Source organism: Ruditapes philippinarum, unplaced genomic scaffold (genome assembly GCF_026571515.1).
Source record: "Ruditapes philippinarum isolate M1 unplaced genomic scaffold, ASM2657151v2 ctg62_1_1_1_1, whole genome shotgun sequence".
NCBI classification, from domain to species: domain Eukaryota; kingdom Metazoa; phylum Mollusca; class Bivalvia; order Venerida; family Veneridae; genus Ruditapes; species Ruditapes philippinarum.
Window position 1 is genome coordinate 5,817 of NW_026865791.1, and position 22,297 is coordinate 28,113.

At 32.4% G+C, this 22,297-nt stretch overlaps 1 protein-coding gene across 1 annotated transcript; it reads right to left on the minus strand.

Moving 5' to 3' along the window:
* Positions 1-207: 207 nt before the first annotated feature.
* On the minus strand, positions 208-4,656 carry LOC132730352 (uncharacterized). Its single transcript, XM_060716258.1, has 2 exons — positions 4,587-4,656; positions 208-2,460 (listed from the first exon to the last, which is right to left on the minus strand). Exon 2 carries the CDS (start codon positions 2,457-2,459, stop codon positions 696-698), a length of 1,764 nt encoding a protein of 587 aa, XP_060572241.1. The 5' UTR covers position 2,460; positions 4,587-4,656; the 3' UTR covers positions 208-695.
* Between the last annotated feature and the right edge of the window lie 17,641 nt (positions 4,657-22,297).

Consider the following 22,297-nt stretch of genomic DNA (forward strand, 5'->3'; position numbering starts at 1 on the left):
AAGATCTAGAAATACAACATGACCCATCATACTAATCGGGCACACTTGAGTGAAGAGATGCACAAAATCTACAAAAAAATAAATAAAAAGGTCAATGAAAGTCGGTAACCGAAGCAGCTGAATATGCTTTGACTTCTTAACATAATTTTAAAGTTTGTACATGTATGTTCGGTTTGATATTAAAAATAAGTAACAAGTGCATAAATATAACTGTTGTATATTTCATAGGTATAAAATAATAATAGCAATAATTATATCAATACTAATACAAAATTGCAGTTTGAATACACTTTCAGCAGGACTACTTAAAATTTATAATAGAATTTCAATTCTTAATACTGTCTACCTTTGATCACTTTTTTATTGGCCAGCCAATACCTCAGAAATGAGCTTACATATATGGAAGTTTGCTACATTGTTCCTTGCTCTTTGCTGAAGAGAAAGCAGGTAGCATTTTAACGCTTGTTGAGGTCTGTTTTCTTGTTCCATACATTGTCCTAAAATGTTTAGGGCTGTTTCTCTGTGTCCAAGATTATTTTCAGTTACTACTGTTCTTATAAGTTTACTAAGTGCTTGTTGTTGATCTTGATATCTTTGTTGATGACCACAGATCTTATATTGTAGGAAGTACATGAAAGGTAGAGAATCTACTACAGCCCAGTCCATCCAACAGTCCTCTAGTCCATCTCTGTGTATCATGTCACCTTGTGTACATCTAAACAATATTGTAATTCACGAGGGACACAGTTGATCTCTTTCTGCATGAATCTGACACAAAATGCTGTAATATGTGTGATATTATCCTCCCTTTCCTCGGTAAATACCCTCATGCATTCTGCATATACTGTCGGTGGAGGCATATCCCAGCATGAACAGATAATTACGACTGGATAAGAGTCATATTGTTGTTCAGTGTGTCTTAGAATAAGTTCAGCTTTCTCCAAATCTCCTGTACAGTAGAAAATAGAAGCTAATTTAAATGTGCTAGATGAGATGTCCAAGTTTAAACCAGCTGATAACCAAACCAGTGATTCAGGTAAAACTTGATTATTTTCGCCAATACTAGATGATGCCAGGGCAGACCCATATGTTGTAAAAACAAAAGGCGCTAGAAACTTGTATGCAGTCTGTTCTAATCTGTTACTATTAACACTGAAATTAATTAATTTTCCAACAAACTGTTTCATTGTTCGAATGCTTGTACTGTGTAAATATATTAAAATTAACGTATAAGAACTGCTTATAAGATAGCCTGAGTTCAAATATTCTGTGGTCAAATAAAATTCATATATGTCAATAGAAGATAGATAATAATATGCTCCGTCTGGTACAATGTTCAGTTTAACTTGCAGTCTTTGTCCAAGATTAGCAATATCAATTCTAAGTAACAATTGACTGTCATTTTGTAAAACATCACTTATATTTTTTAGAAGTTCGTGTTTTGTTTCAGCTGTAAATTGCCCTGCCATCAAATTGTTGTGTTTAATAATGAAATGCGAACAACGGTTATTCTCTACACAGCTGTGTAATTCCAATAAGCAATATGTTAAACATGAGAATAAATTGTTTTCTCTCCATATACTTGGCTCTGTGTTTTCTATACAATGTAAAAGAACTGTTTTACACATGAAACTTGATACATTGATTTCCCCTTCAGGATTAAGAAAGGTTTTAAGAATCATTTTTAATAATACAAAGCACCTTATTTGCGTTATATTTAAATTAAAAATTAGACATCTTTCTGCTAATGTTGTAGATATTCTCCATTCCAATTCAGGATATTCACTGACCTTACTTCCAGTTGGAACAACAAAACACCCAGTACTGGAAGCATATCTTCTCATTTCTTGTGTTGGCCATCTGCCAATACCTTGTCTCTCTAACCAACCTGATGCTGACTGGTGCCATGATTTACAATGAAAAGCTATAACTGTGTCTGAATCACAAAATCCCGGCGGTCCTGGTATAGTATTTGATGGTCCATTACATACAGCACCCGGAATCGCACCATTTTTTAATGTGTTTTTTAACAATACTCTTTCACTGCTATCAGTTATATGATATTCATTAGGCATATCAGTGACAGGAAGTGGTTCATCGTCTCGGAGCAGTTGTAAGTAACAATAACCAGGGGTAGTGTTCTCATCCTGTATCATGAGGTAGTTTTCTTTGTTATGTTCCCACTCTGACCACTCTTGTATTACATTGGTATCATTAAGACAGATTAGTGCATCATTGTCTGAATGAAGTCCTGAAATAGTTGTACTTTCACTCTTACTCCCTAGAAAATATATAGTAAAATCTATATCAATTAACCTGTACGTGATATTATTAATGGCCTCATACAGCATCATTCCTCTTCTTCTTCTCATCATCAGTCTTTCATTGATACCAATGTCATGTAAAACCTCTGATAACATCAATGACAGGTTTTCTATGTAGTCAGGTTCTTGAAACATTCTGTAATATACATGTTTTAGTAAAAGGGAAAATTGTTTCAGTCAGCCGCAAAGTTTATTTTGTCACATACACATACTTTAAATTTATTTGACCTTGATGTGCTAATACAGAACAGGATAGCCACTTCTGATATTGTGAAATTTTATGTTAGTTTGAAGAAGATATCAATTAATAAATAATATTGTATTGTATTGTATCATTAATTTGATTTGATTTCTTTCTTTTATCTACATCTTTTTGTTTTGATATTTTCTTATCTGCATTATGATAAAATTCTGATGTCAGTGTATAAATTTAACAGGTTTTGTTATAAGGTTTTTTAATATTTATTATACAATTTTAGAAAAATGGCTGTTTTCATTGAAAAGTCTCCCGTTACAAGTTCAAATTGCTATAAAAACTATAAATACTGCTTCAATACTAATCAAACTTGGCACAAATGTAGACTGGCCCATTGCCTTTGTTACAACATGCTCAGTCTCAAATTTCCTGTTACCATGGCAACGAGGGAACATCTCAAAATTACCAAAAAATCACTATTTTGCGTTGATTTTTTTCCACCAAAATTGATTTCAAAGTGCTGCAACTTATCAATGGATTCAGATAGAGTTAACGGCTTTTCAACGTTAGTTACACGTTACCTTATGATCGACCTTCGGCCATTTTTAGCCTCTCACAAGACCAAAATGTTTTTGGCGATGAGGGGGGCTGCCGCCCCATTCATACCCCTCAAACAGAAGGGGGCACATCCCCCTTCTGGCAACCCCCTCATGTACCTTTTATGGGGGCGGCGCCGAAAAAATGATCACTGTTTTTATCAACATTTCTCAAACGAAAACATGTGTTTGGGGTCAAAACAGGATATTTTTTCACTATTTGATGCCTAAAAGAGAGGGTCGAAAGTGCGTTGTTTCGCGTTTACATGAGGTACAGGGTTAACAAAAAATGATGAAAATACCAGATATTACCCAAAATCGCGTTTTTTCATGTTAAAAAATGGCTTTAAATATAATTTTGAAGGAAAATTGTTGTTTTGTAGAATTTTTTTCATTAACCCATTACTGCATGAGCCATTTTCGAAAAATGGCTTTTTTCATTGAAATGTCTCCCGTTACAAGTTCAAATTGCTATAAAACTATTAAAACTGCTTCAATACTAATCAAACTTGGCACAAATGTTGACTGCACGATTGCCTTTGCAACAACATGTTCAGTCTTAAATTTACTGTTACGATGGCAACGAGGGAACATCTCAAAATTGCCAAAATCACTGTTTTGCGTTGATTTTTTCCACCAAAATTGATTTCAAAGTGCTACAACTTGTCAATTGATTCAGATAGAGTCAATGGCTTTTCAGAGTTAGTTTCACGTTACCTTATGATGGACCTTGGGATATTTTTAGCCTCTCACAAGTCCAAAATTTTCTTGGCGATGAGGGGAACTGCCGACCCCTCCTTCAAACACCCCCCCCCCCCCCCAAACAGAAGGGGACACCCTCATGCAGCTTTTTGATGGGGGCGGCGCCGAAAAAGTGATCACTTTTTTATCAACATTTCTCAAACGAAAACATGTGTTTGGGGTCCAAACAGGATATTTTTCATTATTTGAGGCCTAATAAACGGGGGATCGAAAGTTCGTTGTTTCGCGTATATATGAGGTAAAGGGTTAAATTTAATTGTCATAAAATATTTTGAGATGGTGGATTTCCTTCCTCTGTGATTTGACTTACAAATTTACTTGTACAAATTCATTTAAAAATGTTTCTTACCGTATGTCCTTTTTTGTTTGTAAACAAAAAAAAGAAAAAGAAAAATAACTCATCTTTTAATGTTTTATCAATAGTTAATTGAATTATGTCCCTTTAAATAGTGTAAGCTTTTTGCATTTCAGAGTTACATTTAAACTAATAATTTAAGGCTTTCGTACATCAATATTTAGATTTGATCAATTTTATGTCTTATATTTTTAAAATTTATATAATATTAAACATTAGCTTGAAAAAGAAGCTTAACTTGGTAAATAATTTAATCAAATACTAACTAAATTAATAATATTCCATCCAATAGTTTCGTAAATAATGTATTTATGATGTGAAATTATGTGTTTTAAGATAAATTTTATACTTACTTTGAAAGTTGAATTTGATACCTGGTTGTGAAAAAAAACAAATCAAGGCAATTTAATTGACTTTCTGTTTGACAAGAATTTAAGTGGGAAATTTTACTATTTTTACTTCCTCTTTTGGTTTTGATTGAAAATATGAAAGGGAAATAACTGACTTAATTTTCCTGTCATGAAATTTAATTAAAAGACAAATAAGACTTTATATAATAATGCTATCTTTGATATGAATATTGTATATCGGCTATAAATTTGAAAGCTGATAACTATGAACAAAGAATAAAAACTGGTATCGTATCTTAAGAAACATCGAAATAGAATCCTAAGGATTATGACATTGAGCCTACTATTGAATTTTACGTTTAATTTTGAAATATTGAAATTATATGCATATGTTAGCAGTTTAAGTGAAATATATATAAAAAATATAAATACATGGAAAAAATATACACTTTCTATCCATTTCAAATATATAACAGTGAATACCTCGTTTCAAGAACTTCTTTAGATAAATTAAAATTAAGAGGCGTATACCATGTCAGGAAAATCCTTTATTATATTTTGCTAATTTAACAATGGCCAATGAGATTCCGGGATTTCAGATAGTAATTTTAAAATGACCAATGCATTTTTTACATATGTTTTGTTCTTCCCTTAAATTTTTTCAAGAAGTCCAAAAACAGACCGAAAACAGACGGCCACCGGTCGAAAAAGACTAAAAAGAAATATGATGGTATCTTAATGAGAAAACTTATATTACTGTACAAAATAATTATATTTACCAATAGCTATTCTGATGAGAATTTAGTCATATATCCTTTAAAAATGGTAATACATTTAGTAAAACGAAAATTTTGATAATATAATTACTTCTAGCGTTTGAATTGAATACAAGTGATAGGGGCTTGAGATATATTGCACATAACATTGTCTCTAATGACCACATTTTAAATAACTGTGTCTGTATTTTTTAACATTTTTGTTTTGTTTTATTTGCTCTTCATTAGTCACTCCTTTTTCATTGTTGCTTATGTATACCATAAAGATATAACAATAATCACAAATTTCTCTTATTTCACAAATGAAAATACACAAAAAACGTATAGCCTTTTTTCAAAGGTTCGATATCTTAACAGATATTGTTTGCTTTTGATAACCAAAAAAATGTATAAGTTGTGATAGATGTTTTGATACATTCATTATGCACTGAAGTACCTCATTTCTTCTTTTACAAAGATAAAACTGTTCTACTGTTAAACATTTACGTTATTAACAAAGGTAAAGACATAAGCTAACAATCTCTCCGATTTTTATATCACCACATAAGACTAAAAAGTATTAGTTTCTTTTATATTCAAGAAATAATTAGAATTAAAATAATAGTCTTAAAGTGGCATTATTTAGAAGTTGTTGACAATCAAACATGTTTTTCAGACTCGTATTATTATTGCCTAACAATCAGTTGAGATCCGGCAAACATTAATTTGAAGAAATCGCAAAAGAAATAGTTGGTTTGATGACAGGGCTAAATTTTGTAAAAACTTATTTTTATTTTCATAGTCTAAACATGTACATATATAAGCTGACCTGTATAAATTAAATATGATTTAGACTTTGTCATGTTGTTCGTCTTGTTCCTTTTTTTATGACCGCCGCCATGAGAAAACAACCAATAACGCCATTTGCTATTTTTAGTAAATTGACATATTTTATCCTTATTAATATCGATATCCATTGCTTTTGAAATAAATAAAATCTTCTAAAATTTGCTTACCGTTACTTAATCATATTTATCTTTAACATTTCAAATGTAATTCAATTCTTTTTATTTAAACGTCAATGACAATGCTAACGTCCTTTGACGTCGATTTTTAAATGAGGATCGTTGTCTCATGCCGACGTTCATATCAAATCTGCTTTCCCTGTCCAATGAAACACATGGATAGATGTTAAATATCTACAAGCAAAATGAAAGGATAATTACTCTAATTATTTGCAATGTACACAGTCTTGACCACCTTTGTGTCCTTCCTGTCTTATATCCTGTTTTTGTCCGGAAAATTGCGCTCTCCTCTGTTGACTTTTGATATTCCTGTGTTGATTTAAGAAATAAGTGTATAAATATGTCTTGAAAACTCCATGTTGACCATGGGCAGACAGTTCTTAGCTCAAAATAGTTATATTATGATATCGTTGGATACCTATAGATCTCAACCCATACCGAGAAAAACGACATTTGGTTCAGAATCACGTCATGTGTTTATCTTTATTGCTTCATAACTTAGAGGTTAAACTTTTATATACTCAACATTTATGTAATTACTTTGTGACTGACATTATAACAATCATTATTAGCAGAAAAAAGTTTGTCTTCGTTCCTTTTTTAATGATGTGGCTACTTTTAAACGACAGCATAGAATTGTTTGTCAATGAAAAAGTTGCAGCAGCTACTCAAGGTGTGGTTGGTTTCAGAAGTAAATCTGAAATAGCCAAAAAGTATAAGGATTTTAAGAAAAGGTTAGAAGTCAAACACAACCTGTATTATAAATATAATAAACATAGAAAAATATATACATGTATATTAGTTATATAAAAAAAACAAAGAAAAATGTTGCTTCAAGATACTTTGGAGCATGACGGCAGAATTAAAATGAAAACGTTTTATGTGGCGATCATTTAAAAGATATATAAAACGTTAAAGTTGTATTAAGTTTTTCATTGAAACCCCAATAGAAAGGCTTTTAGACAATAAAAACGTGCATTTCTAAAAGAAATATCCTTAGCTGGCTTAATTCCGCAGCTCGCTAGTAATTGTCATTTCAAGTGCATTTGACAACTTAATAAGACAATAAAAGATTGGTTGTCAATAAAAGATAATATTTTGTCTGAAATGAAATTCTATGATAAGACGTAAGATGTGTTTAAATTTAAGTGTGTCTAAAAATAGTATTATAAATATAGACTGACACTTACAGTGCAAACTAGTTTTGTAATTTCTACTAAATGTCCTACCCTACAGCTCGCAAGCTTGAAAACGCATAGTTCAAATTTACTTGTTTCTACTTTAAAGATTTAGTGTTGTTTTATAATTACATTTTCAACATTTTTCAAGCTTTGATTGTTTTATGTTGTTGTTTTGATATATTTTGCACTTACTTTGTCAAAGTCTAAACTGTTTTCAAATAATATATAATTAAATTTGCGGGTATGATTCAACACAAATTTTCATAAATTTTCACGGGCAGACCTGAAGTGGAATCAATAATTAAATGAGTGCTATAATGTCTTCCTAAGTAAGAGTTAAATTAAATCAATTTATATGTTTTGGAATCAAATACATTTAAAGCAGCAATTATTAATAATGCATTTTGTAAAATGAAATTATACATATTGATAATTACTTTTAGCAATATGGTTTGAATACAAGTGCTGGAAAGTATAGAGATATAACATATATTATTGTTTCTCATGAGCACACTCATAAATAACAAAACATTAACATGTATGAAAGATGTTTAATGTTGTGAGACTCTAGACAAAATCACAGTTGTTTTTTTTTTGGGTTTTTTTGGTGGGTGGGGGTATGTTTTCGATAGACGTTTCATACTTGATATCTATTGCTGAACAACCATAGCACTCAAATGCATCATAACTTCTTCTACAGAGCTACAACTTTTTTGTATGTGAAATATTTCCGTTATTATCAAAGTTAAAAATATTAGCTAATACTTCCAGTCTACAGATCAGAGTCGACAGAAGCTTTGATTTCTCATAGCGTGTCCCATACCACGTGAAGACTTTCTCGAAAGTTACAGATTATCAAAGTAACCTCAAACATGTGTTGGTATATCTTCGTAAAGAGAATAACAGTAAATAATAATTACATAAAAAATGAACCGATCAAACGATTTACCTTATGTTAAATTACATTAAACAGGAACAAGATAACTTGCTTATCGGTAGCCATGGCCATAAATTAAGCTGCTTAAAATACAATTGTTTCCGAGTTCAATCATTCTTGATAAGCTGTTGATTGCTGGTAAAGTAACTGTAACGGAAGTGGATACTTATAGACAGGACCGCGAAAACATCAAGACACAATATATTCCTATCTATGTAAAGAATGTTTTCTCTTAGTCTCATTAAAAGCAAAAAAACTCTTAGTCCCAATGAAAGCAAAACAGCTAAAAACTGTATGAAATTTCCGCACATTTATTGTAAAGTAATCCTATATATAATGATACATTGTATGTCAGCCAACTAGTAACCTTGTAATTAAGTATGTCTTCATTACGGAACAGTTTATGTCTGTAATGTTAAATTAATATTGAAGGTAAATGTTTGCCAAGCAAATGCTACTTTAAAGCAATTAAATACATCAATGTCTACAAAATCTTTCCTCGTTACACTAGTTTGTAAATAATCAAATAGTTTTAACAAATTACGGAATTTGTCTTTTATACATATATTATATTTTTGGTTATCCCTTTGGGTTTCCATTCTTTTCTGTACGGAAGATGTACAGTATCCTTCATTTTTATGAATAGGTTCCATTAATCAAAACTTGGTAAAGTACATATATAGTGTTTAAGGCTTATGCAGAAGAAAACAAATTTACTGAAAATTTAAGTTACTTAGGAGAACTTCTTTGTTAATACTTTAGAACAGTTAGTGTTTGAGGCAATATTTATTTAATCTGAAGATTATATGTATTAATTTCTCCGATGATTATTATACCAGTGACAATAGAAAAGCATTTTTCTATTTTAGATAAGTTTCTGTTGTATACATGTTATATTGTTATATTGGCGATGAACGTTTATATGTTTTTGCGGGATAAAATATTGAATTGAATTATTATGCTTATTTGACAATGGGTAATAATAGTCTTTGGTGGAAAGGTAAAGTAGTTCTTCAGAAACAAACATGTTTTGTTTTTTTTTTTTTGGGGGGGGGGGGGTTCGTGTAATTATTGCTTGTACAATCACTAAACTTCCTGCAAGCAATAATAAGAAATAGTTGATTTGATGACAAGGCGATATTGTTTTAAAAACTTATTATCTTCATAGTCTAAACATTTAGTTTTTCAACTAGTTCAGCAGTTTAATGTTTCATGTATTGAAGTAACAACACATTTGATTGAGTTTTTAGTGTTTACGCTGATTCCTAGATAAGAGTAAGTTCGTTCAGATGTGTTAGTATATAGATGGTAAATAATGCAAAAGGCATGCTAAATCAATGTAAATCATAAAGCCTTTTCACACAGTAATCGCCAACAGAATTGTTATTTACACATCTGGCAATTACTTTAAGATACAGTAGCAAGAATAGATTAAGAGAAAAGGAAATACTGGTATTGTCCAGGTACCAACTGTTTTGCTGTATGTATGGTTTGGTGTACCTTATTTGTTTATTTTTCAATACTTTAACTATTTTCAATGCACCCTCCCGTCTCCGTTATTGTGCCCTCCCTATTTTGCCAAGTTTCTGTTTGGAAGTCTGCATGGCTGAACGAAATTGGGTCCTTTATGAACGGCGCTCTCCCTTGCTGATCATTATAGTGATATTTTGATATGAAAAATAAGTTATATAAAATCGTATAAATATGTTTGCAATTCTATTCTAGAAAAACGCTAAATGGCAGTTTCTAGCGCAAAGTGAGTGTATTATTATAACGCTGGATACTCATAGATCTAAGATCATACTGGGAAAGACAATATGTGGTTCCAAATCACACAGTGTGTTATATCTTAATTGCTTCATAACGTTGTCTATAGAGGTAAAGCGTTAATATATTTTACATACATCAATTTACTTAGTGACTTGCATTATTTCTATCAGTTTTTGCGGAAAGCAGTTTGTCTACAATGTGCCTACTATAATTGCATTTGTGGCTACTTTCATACCATTGTATAAACTGTTTGTGAAAGAGAAATAGACATACGGTATCCAGTCACAAGTGTTGTTACTTTCAAACAGCAACGTGAATCAACCATGAACTACTACGGTGAAACATGATTATCAGCTGTCAAAATCCAAACAAATATGAGACGAAACTAACTCATTTTCATACTTGTGTTTCCTTCCGGATTAAGTTGTTGGAAAACAATAAATAGTTTGAGGTATGGCTATTTTGTAAAGAAAGAGATCTGTTTTATATGTCAATCTAATTTTTAAACAAATAGACTAAAAGCAATGCAAAAGGATATTCTGTCAAACAAAAACGTTTGTCAATAAATTGTATACATTACCAAAGCAATCTTCCTAAAAAGCCAATATTGTGTTCACTCAAGTGGCTGCTGACAAGCCAATATTCACAAGATTCTAGATTAAGCGCAATAACTACGTGTAAAACGTCTATGAGATTTTTCCTATTGGTACTGATTCCCCATTACAGATAATTGCAACCCAATTTGTGGACAATGTTATAGGTTATATGTACTATGATGCAAATTGTTTTGTATTGCGTCCTTGATTAATGAAACATATACTTAATAATGAAGATCTAGCTAATATCCCGTTATAAAAGATAAAGGTTCAATATATTGTTCATATTTTCATTGATATAATCATCTGTGTCTAACTTGCCATTCCTGTCTAAAATCTTGGAAAAGGTCGTTGACGTACGAGTTGAGAGCCATCTGAAGACAAATAATCTACACGAGGTCAACCAATCTGTTATCGCAAGGGTTCCCTTCGCCCCAAAACTGAAAGTTTAAAAAATTCAAAATGACACTTTACGGTTTTTGGATTAAAAACAATTTGGGCTATTTTCGTTTTCTTGTTTGGGCTGGCCCGCTTTTTTAAAAAAATTGATTTTACGGAACGCTCCCCTTTGCCGCCTTTGAACGACAATTTTAAATTAAGGCAAGGCCCCTCGCTGGATGAGTCATACCTTTACCCACCCTCCAGAGTTTTGCATAAAAAAAAAATATCCCCAGCCAGTTCCCCATTTGGGGGTCAGGTACCTCAAGGGTCTGTCCTTTGGGGCCCCAAAAGCTATGTGGTTTTACGAAACCTCCCGGAGAAATCTGCCCTAAACATGTCTAAACAAAAATTTCTTCGCAGATGACTCAAAAATCTACAATTCTATCTTTCAAAGCCAGTACTAATATTTCAATTCAGGAGAATATAAACCGTATTGAAAGATGTCTTGAAGATATTGTAAGTTGGATGAAGCCAACATGCTGAAGCTAAACGGCGACAAAACAGAGTTTGATCATCTTCTGATCTGAACATAACGCACAACCTGTTTCAGATGTTACAGTAACAGTCGACGGTTCGAAAATTAGCCAATCATCTAGTGTGCGCAATCTTGGTGCATTTCTTGACTCGAACACGAGGATGGAACAACATGTAAATAATGTCTGTAGGAAATGTTATGCACAATTAAGACAAATCGGTCACATCAGACCCTATCTTACTGTTAAAGCAACCAAATCTCTAGTAAATTCACTTGTTACTTCTAGGTTAGACTACTGTAATGCACTGTTATATGGAGTCTCTAAGCAGTCAATGACCAAGTTACAACATGTTCAAAATACAGCAGCTAGAAATTGTGACCAAAACACTCAAATATGACCACATAACACCTATCTTACGTGAACTTCACTGGCTTCCGGTAGAGTATCGGGTCGAATATAAAATTTTGACTTATACATATAAATCCCTCATCGATCAATCACCAGCCTATATAAAAGACATGATAGACGTGTACATCCCAGTCAGAAATCTGAGATCCCAGAATAAGTCAATGACATTAGTTGTGCCTAAATCTCGGACAGTACGATATGGTGACAGGTGCTTCCAGACAGCCGCAGCGAAATTATGGAACGCGTTACCACCTGACATTAGAGACTGTAATACCTTGCCATGTTTAAAGAGAGCTCTCAAAACACATTATTTCATAAAGTTCTATGGACGTTAGTTCATAAATCATCATACATGTACTACTTTTGCTATATTATCAGTGTTAATTTTAATTGAGCCTTGATTTTAAACTAAATGTGTCTGTATTTCTTACCACCCTTTACTGGTTTTAGATTATCATTATTGTTTTAATAGGTTTACTGCTTAATTAATGTTGTACATTATGTCTTATATATATATATATATATATATATATATATATATATATATATATATATATATATATATATATATATATATATATATATATATATATATATATATATATATATATATATATATGATTATGTTTTATCGGATTTATGTAAAGCACTCTTGAACATTTATTATTTATGAAAAGAGTGCTATAGAAATGTGGTATATAATAATAATAATAATAATCTGTTAAAGAATAAAATTGTCGAAAAGTATTAAATACTGAATGTTTTCGATTCAAGCATGTATAACTTTTGTTGTTGTTTTAATGTTCAGTATTCATGTAACATTTGCTATTCATGTATTTATGAAGAAGTGTTATGCTAAGTTATATTCAGACAACCAGGTTTTTCGGTTATAAAACTTTTTTTCTGAGTTCGGTCCCAGGCTTTTCGGTTATAAAACTTTTTTCTGAGTTCGGTCCCAGGCTTTTCGGTTATAAAGCTATTTTCTGAGTTCTGTCCTAGGCTTTTCAGTTATAAAACTATGTTCTGAGTTCTGTCCTAGGCTTTTCAGTTATAAAACTATGTTCTGAGTTCTGTCTGAAATCTGAGCATTTTCATTGGTCAACGAACATTTCGAGAATTCCGTCAAACAAATGACCAATCAAACAGAAGTTTACATAACAAAGAGTACTTTTGAAACTAATGTGTTGATCAAGCCAGGTTTATATTGAAAACAATCGGTCTGCAGGAAGCAAACTGGGTAGTTTCAGGCTAATTCGATACGAATTCCCGATTTTTTTTGAAGAAGAAAATATAAAAAAATGGAATTTAGGTCTTTCAATGAATTAATGACAGAATTTACTAACACTGTTACAAAGAAATGTTTATCTTTATTTAAATATTTGCTTTGAGGTAAGCCTAGCAGAGTTATCTATAAACTGTTATTCTTTTTTATAAAAATCTTCAGAATATGTATCTATGCTAGGTTTCGTTAAATTATATCCATGTTTTATTTGTTTATATCAATTTCTTTATTTCAGATTAAGCATGTCCAAAAGGTTACTGCAGTTTTTATATTCGTTGCATTTCAATAAAGTCATGCTCTTTTATTCTAATTGATGAGCAGTTCTCAACAACTTGCATCTTAGTTTTTCTCAAGACTCAAGAGGTATATGATTTCTGGTGTAATCATAAAAAATTAAAATTTCAAGTCTACAGATCAGAGTCGATAGATGCTTTGATTTTCTCATAGCGTGTCCCATACCACGTGAAGGCTGTTTCTGGAATTATAAGGAATGAAAGTAAACGCAAATATTTTGTGTTATATTAGTAAAGAGAATAACATATTTATAGCAATTACATATGCAGTAAAGCTATCAAACTGTTTACATGATATAAAATCATTAGTTCTATTTTTATTTCATAAACAAACATATTTCCTCTGAATTGCTTCTGACAAACTCTTAAAAATATATTTTGACTTTTAGATAAAGGAAAACTCTACTAGGTGTGCAATGAAGTCAAACTGCTTTTTATTGACTGTTATTGACTCTAAAGCTAAAATTGTTTTTCTAGCGTGAATTATATTTTCTTTTGTAATTTTGTTGTGATTAATGCTTCCGAGGGATCACTTTGTTTCCAGATTTTTATCATCAACGTGACAGGTCCAGTCTATAGTAAGCTTGATTAACACGTGTCTTATACCACGTCACGTGAAAATTGTCCCAAGAGCTACGGAGTGTCAAAGGAACTGTAAATATTTGTTGCGTATTTTATGAACAGATTTTAAAGAAGATGCTTCAGGTATGGGTATTTTATCTGCAGACAAGACAGTGTAGACAATTAGACAAAATAATGATGTACATATAAAAGACTCTTAAATGCAAAACAGAAAAAAATGTATTACACGTATTCAATTGCGTGATAGTTTCTAGTACAACGTGTCTATAGATTGTCTAGCGGTTACCATTTCCAATTTCACATGCCGTTGAATACAGTGTAAGGGAGGGAAGGGGCATACAGTTTTTCATTCATTTGACAATGGGTTGTGCCTTTTCTTTGAAATATGTGTTGTTTACATAGAAGTCACAGATAACATTAGATTAAAAGTCCAGACAAATAGAAAAGACGCTTCACTTTATGTGTCGTCTGCTACTTCTCAGTCGTATGTCTGTTCCTCTGTCCGTCCGTCAAAAACTTGTCCGGTCAACCAGTAATGCAATTTGAATGAAACTTTACAGGATTGGTCGGTAGCTCAAGTACCTGCGCATATTACATTTTTTTCCACTTAGTGAATGATTTTTGGCTAAGTTATGGCCCTTGAATTAAAAGACGAATTAAATGAGTTTTGTGTATCAGCTACTGATAGATTCTACAAAGTAGCCACTACTTCTTTGTCGCCTGTCTGTCCGCACAAAACTTGTCCGGACTACTCCTCAAAAACTACTGGTGCCATTTCATCCAAACTTTGCAGGAATAATCAGTATTTAGTCTAGTTGTGCACATCGTCGGTATTTTCCAGTTCTAAGATTTTTGTCAGAGATGTGGCCCATTAATATGTTTAAAGTTTTGTCCAAACTACTCTACTAATGCATTTTGAATAACACTTTACATATGGATTTCTAGATTTTTTATATTCACTACAATAGATAGAAGGCTGTGTGGCAGCTGTAAAATTACCCAGTACATCAACTTCACTTCACTCTTGTTTTATTACTCTGGTCCTTCGGGGTGCCATTGATTCCAGCACGTTAGTGTTGAAAATTGAATTACCGCTTAAACCGGTGCTAGGGGATGTAAAAGACGTTGCACTTTTACATTATCTCTCATGAACAGGCACAAGAAAATAGCTTTCAACTTTTTTCATTGCTTCCGAGAGATCAATCCTTGTGTGGATGCTTTATATGGCTTCTATATAATACATGGGATAATTAGCCAATTGAATTTTTTTATTCAGGTTGAATTCTTTTGGAAACTGGTCATTTTTTCTGATTATATCTATAAACAACTAGATGTGTGGGCATAGGACATGGGTGCCCATGTCCCTTACCTACTTAGGGCATAAAAAGGATTCCATATATATCTATGGCGAAAATATGCATGTCATCTTTTAAATAAGTACAAAGTCAATTGTTTTGTATGAAAATAATTTATTTTTTCTAACTTTTCCCATGTAAACATTTATTAATAACAACCATCGATATATTTCCCAAATACTTCCAACCAAAATAAAACCTTGGTCTATTAAGTATTATTATATATAACATTAAAACATCGTCTACAAATCAAGTAAATCCAATCTACTTTCTTAATACAAAAAAACACACATAAAATTCATGTCCCAAGATTGAATTTAAATACACATAAGAATTAAGTACATGTATGCTAGGATAATGTTAAATTACAATGACCGTTACTGAACCCTTAAATGTAGTTTTAGTTTTTTGCTTAAAAAACACCATAATTTCTTACCTAAACTTTTCAAAGATTTAACATTATGGTTCTAGTCAGTACATGACAAAATGGTTTTTCCTATGATACAAAAACTTAACATTCAAAGATTTGCTATAGACACTGTTCCCTAACAAAAAAATAATTAACAAAGCAGAGTATTAGGAAAATCATAACAAAATAAAACTATCAACAAACTACCTAAATAAATATAAAAATTGCCAATTATGTGTTCCAATGATCAGAATGATTATGTAGCTGGCTAAATTAAGACCATAACTAATTTGAGCCGCGTCACGACAAAACCAACATAGTACATTTGCGACCAGCATGGATCCAGACCAGCCTGCGCATCCGCACAGTCTGATCAGGATCCATGCTGTTCGTTATCAGTTTCTCTACTTGTAATAAAGTTGGTAAGCAAACAGCATGGATCCTGATCAGACTGCGCGAATGCACAGGCTGGTCTGGATCCATGCTAGTCAAAAAAGGCACTATGTTGGTTTTGTCGTGACGCGGCTCATATATGAAACTAATTGTGGTGACAAAATGTGGAGCTGGACAGACTCCAGCAATGGACCTTTCAGATTAACCGACTGATCTTTCTGAGAAGTTCTACACTATAAAACATTTATCAATAAGCTAGGATAAACATGTATGAAACATACTAATCTGTTCAATGCTATCGTTTTCAGTCATTCTTTCTTAATTCATTATAAAGGTAAAACAAGATATGTTTGTAAAACATGTATGCCCCCTATCAGCAGCCAATTATTCATGTGATAAGGTAATTATGCATGACTTCTGACCCAGTGATCAAACAATTAATAAGGGTTATCAAGTATCTACTGGTCATGACCTTGACCTTTGACCCCTTGACCCAAAACTCAATAGGGGTCATCTGCTGGTCAAGACAAATCATCATACAAAGTTTGAAGTTCCTAGGCCTAAGCGTTTTTACTTTATTGATCAGAAACCGTTTTTACTTACAAGGTCAATGTGACCTTGACCTTTGACCCCTTGACCCCAAAATCAATAGGGGTCATTTGCTGGTCATGACTAAACACCATGCCAAGTTTGAAGTTCCTAGGCCTAAGGGTTCTTTTATTATTGATCCGAAACCGTTTTAACATACAAGGTCAATGTGACCTTGACCTTTGACCCCAAAATCAATAGGGGTCATCTGCTGATCATGACCAATCACTATGCCAAGTTTGAAGTTCCTAGGCCCAAGTGTTCTTTAGTTATTGATCAGAAACCGTTTTTACTTACAAGGTCAATGGGACCTTGACCTTTGACCCCTTGATCCCAAAATCGAAAGGGGTAATCTGCTGGTCATGACCAATCACCATACCAAGTTTGAAGTTCCTAGGCCTAAGGGTTCTTAAGTTATTGATCGGAAAGCATTTTTACCTACAAGGTCAATGTGACCTTTCCCTTTGACCCCTTAACCCCAAAATCAGTAGGGGTCATCTGCTGGTCATGACCAATCACCATACCAAGTTTGAAGTTCCTAGGCCTAAGGGTTCTTTAGTTATTGATCGGAAACTGCTTTTACCTAAGAGGTCAATGTGACCTTGACCTTTGACCCCTTGACCCCAAAATCAATAGGGGTCATCTACTGATCATGACCAATCACCATACCAAGTTCGAAGTTCCTAGGCCTAAGGGTTCTTTAGTTATTGATCCGAAACTGTTTTTACCTAAGAGGTCAATGTGACCTTGACCTTTGACCCCTTGACCCCAAAATCAATAGGGGTCATCTACTGATCATGACCAATCACCATATCAAGTTTGTAGTCCCTAGGCCTAAGGGTTCTTTCGTTATTGATCGGAAACCGTTTTTACCTACAAGGTCAATGTGACCTTGACCTTTAACCCCTTAACTCCAAAATCAATAGGGGTCATCTACTGATCATGAACAATCACCATATCAAGTTTGAAGTTCCTAGGCCTTAAGGTTCTTTCGTTATTGATCGGAAACCGTTTTTTACCTACAAGGTCAATGTGACCTTGACCTTTGACCCCTTAACCCCAAAATCAATAGGGGTCATCTGCTGGTCATAACCAATCACCATACCAAGTTTGAAGTTCCTAGGCCTAAGGGTTCTTTTGTTATTGATCGGAAACCGTTTTTACCCAAGAGGTCAATGTGACCTTGACCTTTGACCCCTTGACCCCAAAATCGTTAGGGGTCATCTACTGATCATGACCAATCACCATACCAAGTTTGAAGTTCCTAGGCCTTAGGGTTCTTTACTTATTGATCGGAAACCGTTTTTGCTTACAAGGTCAATGTGACCTTGACCTTTGACCCCTTGACCCCAAAATCAATAGGGGTCATCTACTGATCATGACCAATCACCATACCAAGTTTGAAGTTCCTAGGCCTTAGGGTTCTTTAGTTATTGATCGGAAACCGTTTTTGCTTACAAGGTCAATGTGACCTTGACCTTTGACCCCTTGACCCCAAAATCAATAGGGGTCATCTACTGATCATGACAAATCACCATACCAAGTTTGAAGTTCCTAGGCCTTAAGGTTTCTTTAGTTATTGATCGGAAACCGTTTTTTGCTTACAAGGTCAATGTGACCTTGACCTTTGACCCCTTGACCCCAAAATCAATAGGGGTCATCTACTGATCATGACAAATCACCATACCAAGTTTGAAGTTCCTAGGCCTTAAGGTTCTTTAGTTATTGATCGGAAACCGTTTTTGCTTACAAGGTCAATGTGACCTTGACCTTTGACCCCTTGACCCCAAAATCAATAGGGGTCATCTACTTGTCATGACCAATCACCATACCAAGTTTGAAGTTCCTAGGCCTAAGGGTTCTTTAGTTATCACTCGGAAACCATTTGGTCTACGGACCGACGGACCGACGGACCGACAAGTGCAAAGCAATATACCCCCTTTTTTTCAAAAGGGGGCATAATAATATAAATTGAAAGGTCCTTTTTTCGCCCCCCCCCCCATAAAAAAAAAAAACAGAATGAACAAAGTATCAAAAACAAGTCTTTCTGTGAAAACTTTGAAGGGAACGACTGGATTTCATATTATGTTTTTGTAAGTACAAATGTACATATTAAATTATGCAAATAACGGCATCATTTTATGAATAACTATATGACTATTTACAAAAAGAAATTGTTCATTCACAATATGAAATAAATATATATCACAGAGTAGAAACAAACGAGAACATAAAAACATGAAATTCTACAAGCACAAAAAAATTATTGTCCTGTGATTATAATTAGAAAAACATGTATAAAATAATACAGAAATGTTTGCTCTGTGGCATTAATCAGTCATAATTTAAAATGATATAATTAAATTTAAATTGGTCATTTAAATGATTCATCAAAAGAGAAATTGAAGAATTTTACAATGCTGTAAATACAGATGAAAGCTAATGGAGAAAATGAGATTCGTTGTCACAAAGTTCTACTTAATAAAATCTATTCATCTACATCTAAGATTAATAACAGCTTTACGAAAAAATCTTACTATAAAAACCCCTTAAAACCACTTGTGACTCCTAAAATAAGTTAAAATATTGACTTTGATTTCAAGTCACACCAACACTATAGAGGTCATATGGTGATTTTTTTTAGCTTTATTTGTGGAGAAAGATCTTAGGTGCCTCTTTTAACACAAAATTTCAGATACATGCAGGCACTCGAAAAAACCACCAACTTTCAATAAGCCAGCTGGATGGCAGTAACAATTATTTGGAATGTTAAAATGATATGAAAATAGAAATGAAAATTCTACGAGACACTTAAGTAAGTAGCACAGCCCCAGTTTCTATGAAGAGATGACATAAAATTTGAGATTCAAAATAAAATGCCTTATTATAAAGGTATACAATACAATTGCCTACAAATCCTTAACATTACACATGTCCAATCATTTGGTCTGTATCTCATTCCCAAACAAAACAAACACACCTAGGGCCCTTAACAAGTATTAATGCACTCACTGCAATAACTAAATTACAACCAGTAAGCACCTAGACCTAAAACAATATAGTGACAAACATTAAGCTGGAAGAAAATAAACACTTAAATCATTGCTTAAAGCAGAATTTACATGAAAAGATTCATAACATATATATTATGCCTATCTTATAAAATGTACAATATTTAAAACAATTTCAGATTTTAATAACATCAATTTTTTTCTGCCATTCACAATATACATAGCAATCCAGACAAGAAGAAAATCAGAAATAAACCCAAAAACAAAATGTAAAGATTAACAACACTGGCAAGAAAAAGTGAAATATGATATGCAAGTCTAAAGTGAATGAGCTTTGGTTTATTTCAAGGACAACTATAAAAACCTTATGTAGCAGATTTATTATGTAATACAAAAACTTTTTTTCAGAACACCACATGCTAACTGTACACAATTAAGTATATAATAAATTGTCTTAAAGCTATACATTGCTCAAATTTGATATTAGAAAAAAAAATCGCTACACATTCACTTTGAAAATATAAAAGTATTCACACAAAGTAGATATGTTGTGTTTTTAAATTCTACACACTATACGTGGTCACAATAAACATATATAGCGTCATAAAAAAACTGGCAGTTTTTTTAAGGAAATACCAAGTTAACTCGACCTGTTATAGGTAACGCAGCTTCAAATACAGTTTATTCATTTTTTTGTTCAAATTACGACATATTATGTCAGAATTTCATAGATTTCATCAGATTTCTGAGATTAAAATACTTACGAAAGGATGAGCATAGTATATCTTTAATTGACATGTTTAGATGAATTTCATTTAATATACAGACACATATTGTATTATTCATATTTCAAAATCAAATAATATAAATATGTTGCCATCGTAACAATACTTATGAATTAGCTTCTTTATAAAATGGTGTCACACAACTCTTAAACTGTATGTGTAATATGAACACAATATATGAGTGAAAATGATTTCTTGATACTATCAATCATCAAGTATAACAATTTTTCATAATAAACTTAAGCTGTGACAAAAATCCCAAACTGTTTTGATGCACAGTTTACACAAACAGAATATTTTACAGCATTACTTATGTCGGACCCGACTGAGCAAGATTGCTCAGTTTAATATCACGATTTGTTTCCCTTTATCTTTATAAAGTAAATTGAATAATGATAGCAATAAGAAGTCTATATCTACCATGTGTAATGTCAGCTCAAATGTCATACACTTTGCTTAAAGCGTTTCAGCGTACTACCTAATAAGAAACGAGCATTAAACTTTGAAAATCAATGAATTATGTCTGTACACTTTTTATGCAATATACAAAACATTAACCTTCTAATTCAACATATACACAGATATTTGACACATTAATGAACTAAAAACCTATTTCATAATCTAAACTTCTATTAAATGACAACATAAACATATAAAATGTACACATTATAATGTTGGGAAAAGTGTTATGTCAAATTGTTCAGAAAAACTTTGTTATAATTCAATCAATTCAGCACCATAAAGTGTGTAAAACATGACTTTACACTCCCTAATAACATGACAATCTAACATATTGTACAGTATCATAGCAGTGTTATACAGCTTAATGCAATAACAATCAGCACAGCTGTTTACATTTATAACGGCACAAAGGGCGAGAAATCAATGTAAGTATGTCCTTAATAATCAACAGAGAGTAATCAATACCAAAATCTGTACCATGTTTTAGCGTCAAATAAAACCTACAGGTTAAGAGTACAAAAAATATTGTCCATCAAGGCTTTTCCAAATATTCAAATTTTATAAACATGAAAAATACACCTATATTTTAATAATTTATGATGTAACAACAGTTGACGAACTGTTCAAAATGGGAATAGCTTGTTTTTTCATACTAATTGAGAAGTGACGTTATTAACATTGAAACTTTGTAATGTTAAACTACAAAACACATCACGGTATATAATCTTTGGATATTCAAAACACTGTAACATAATCAATTGCACCAGGTATTACATTAACAAAACAGTACAAAGGCATTCTTCCATACTATACATTGTAGTAAAAACTTAAAAATCTCCACAGAGAAAAAGAAATGCCATGAATTCACAAATAACAGTGTATATTAATAAAACACTAACCATCATCCCCTAACTATTTCTAACTAAACACCCAACCTTCTTGTAACAGTCCACTGCTTGTTAAGG

Coding starts and splice junctions, on each gene's coding strand:
- LOC132730352 (XM_060716258.1), bottom strand. CDS start 2,459: ATGTTTCAAGAACCTGACTACATAGAAAACCTGTCATTGATGTTATCA.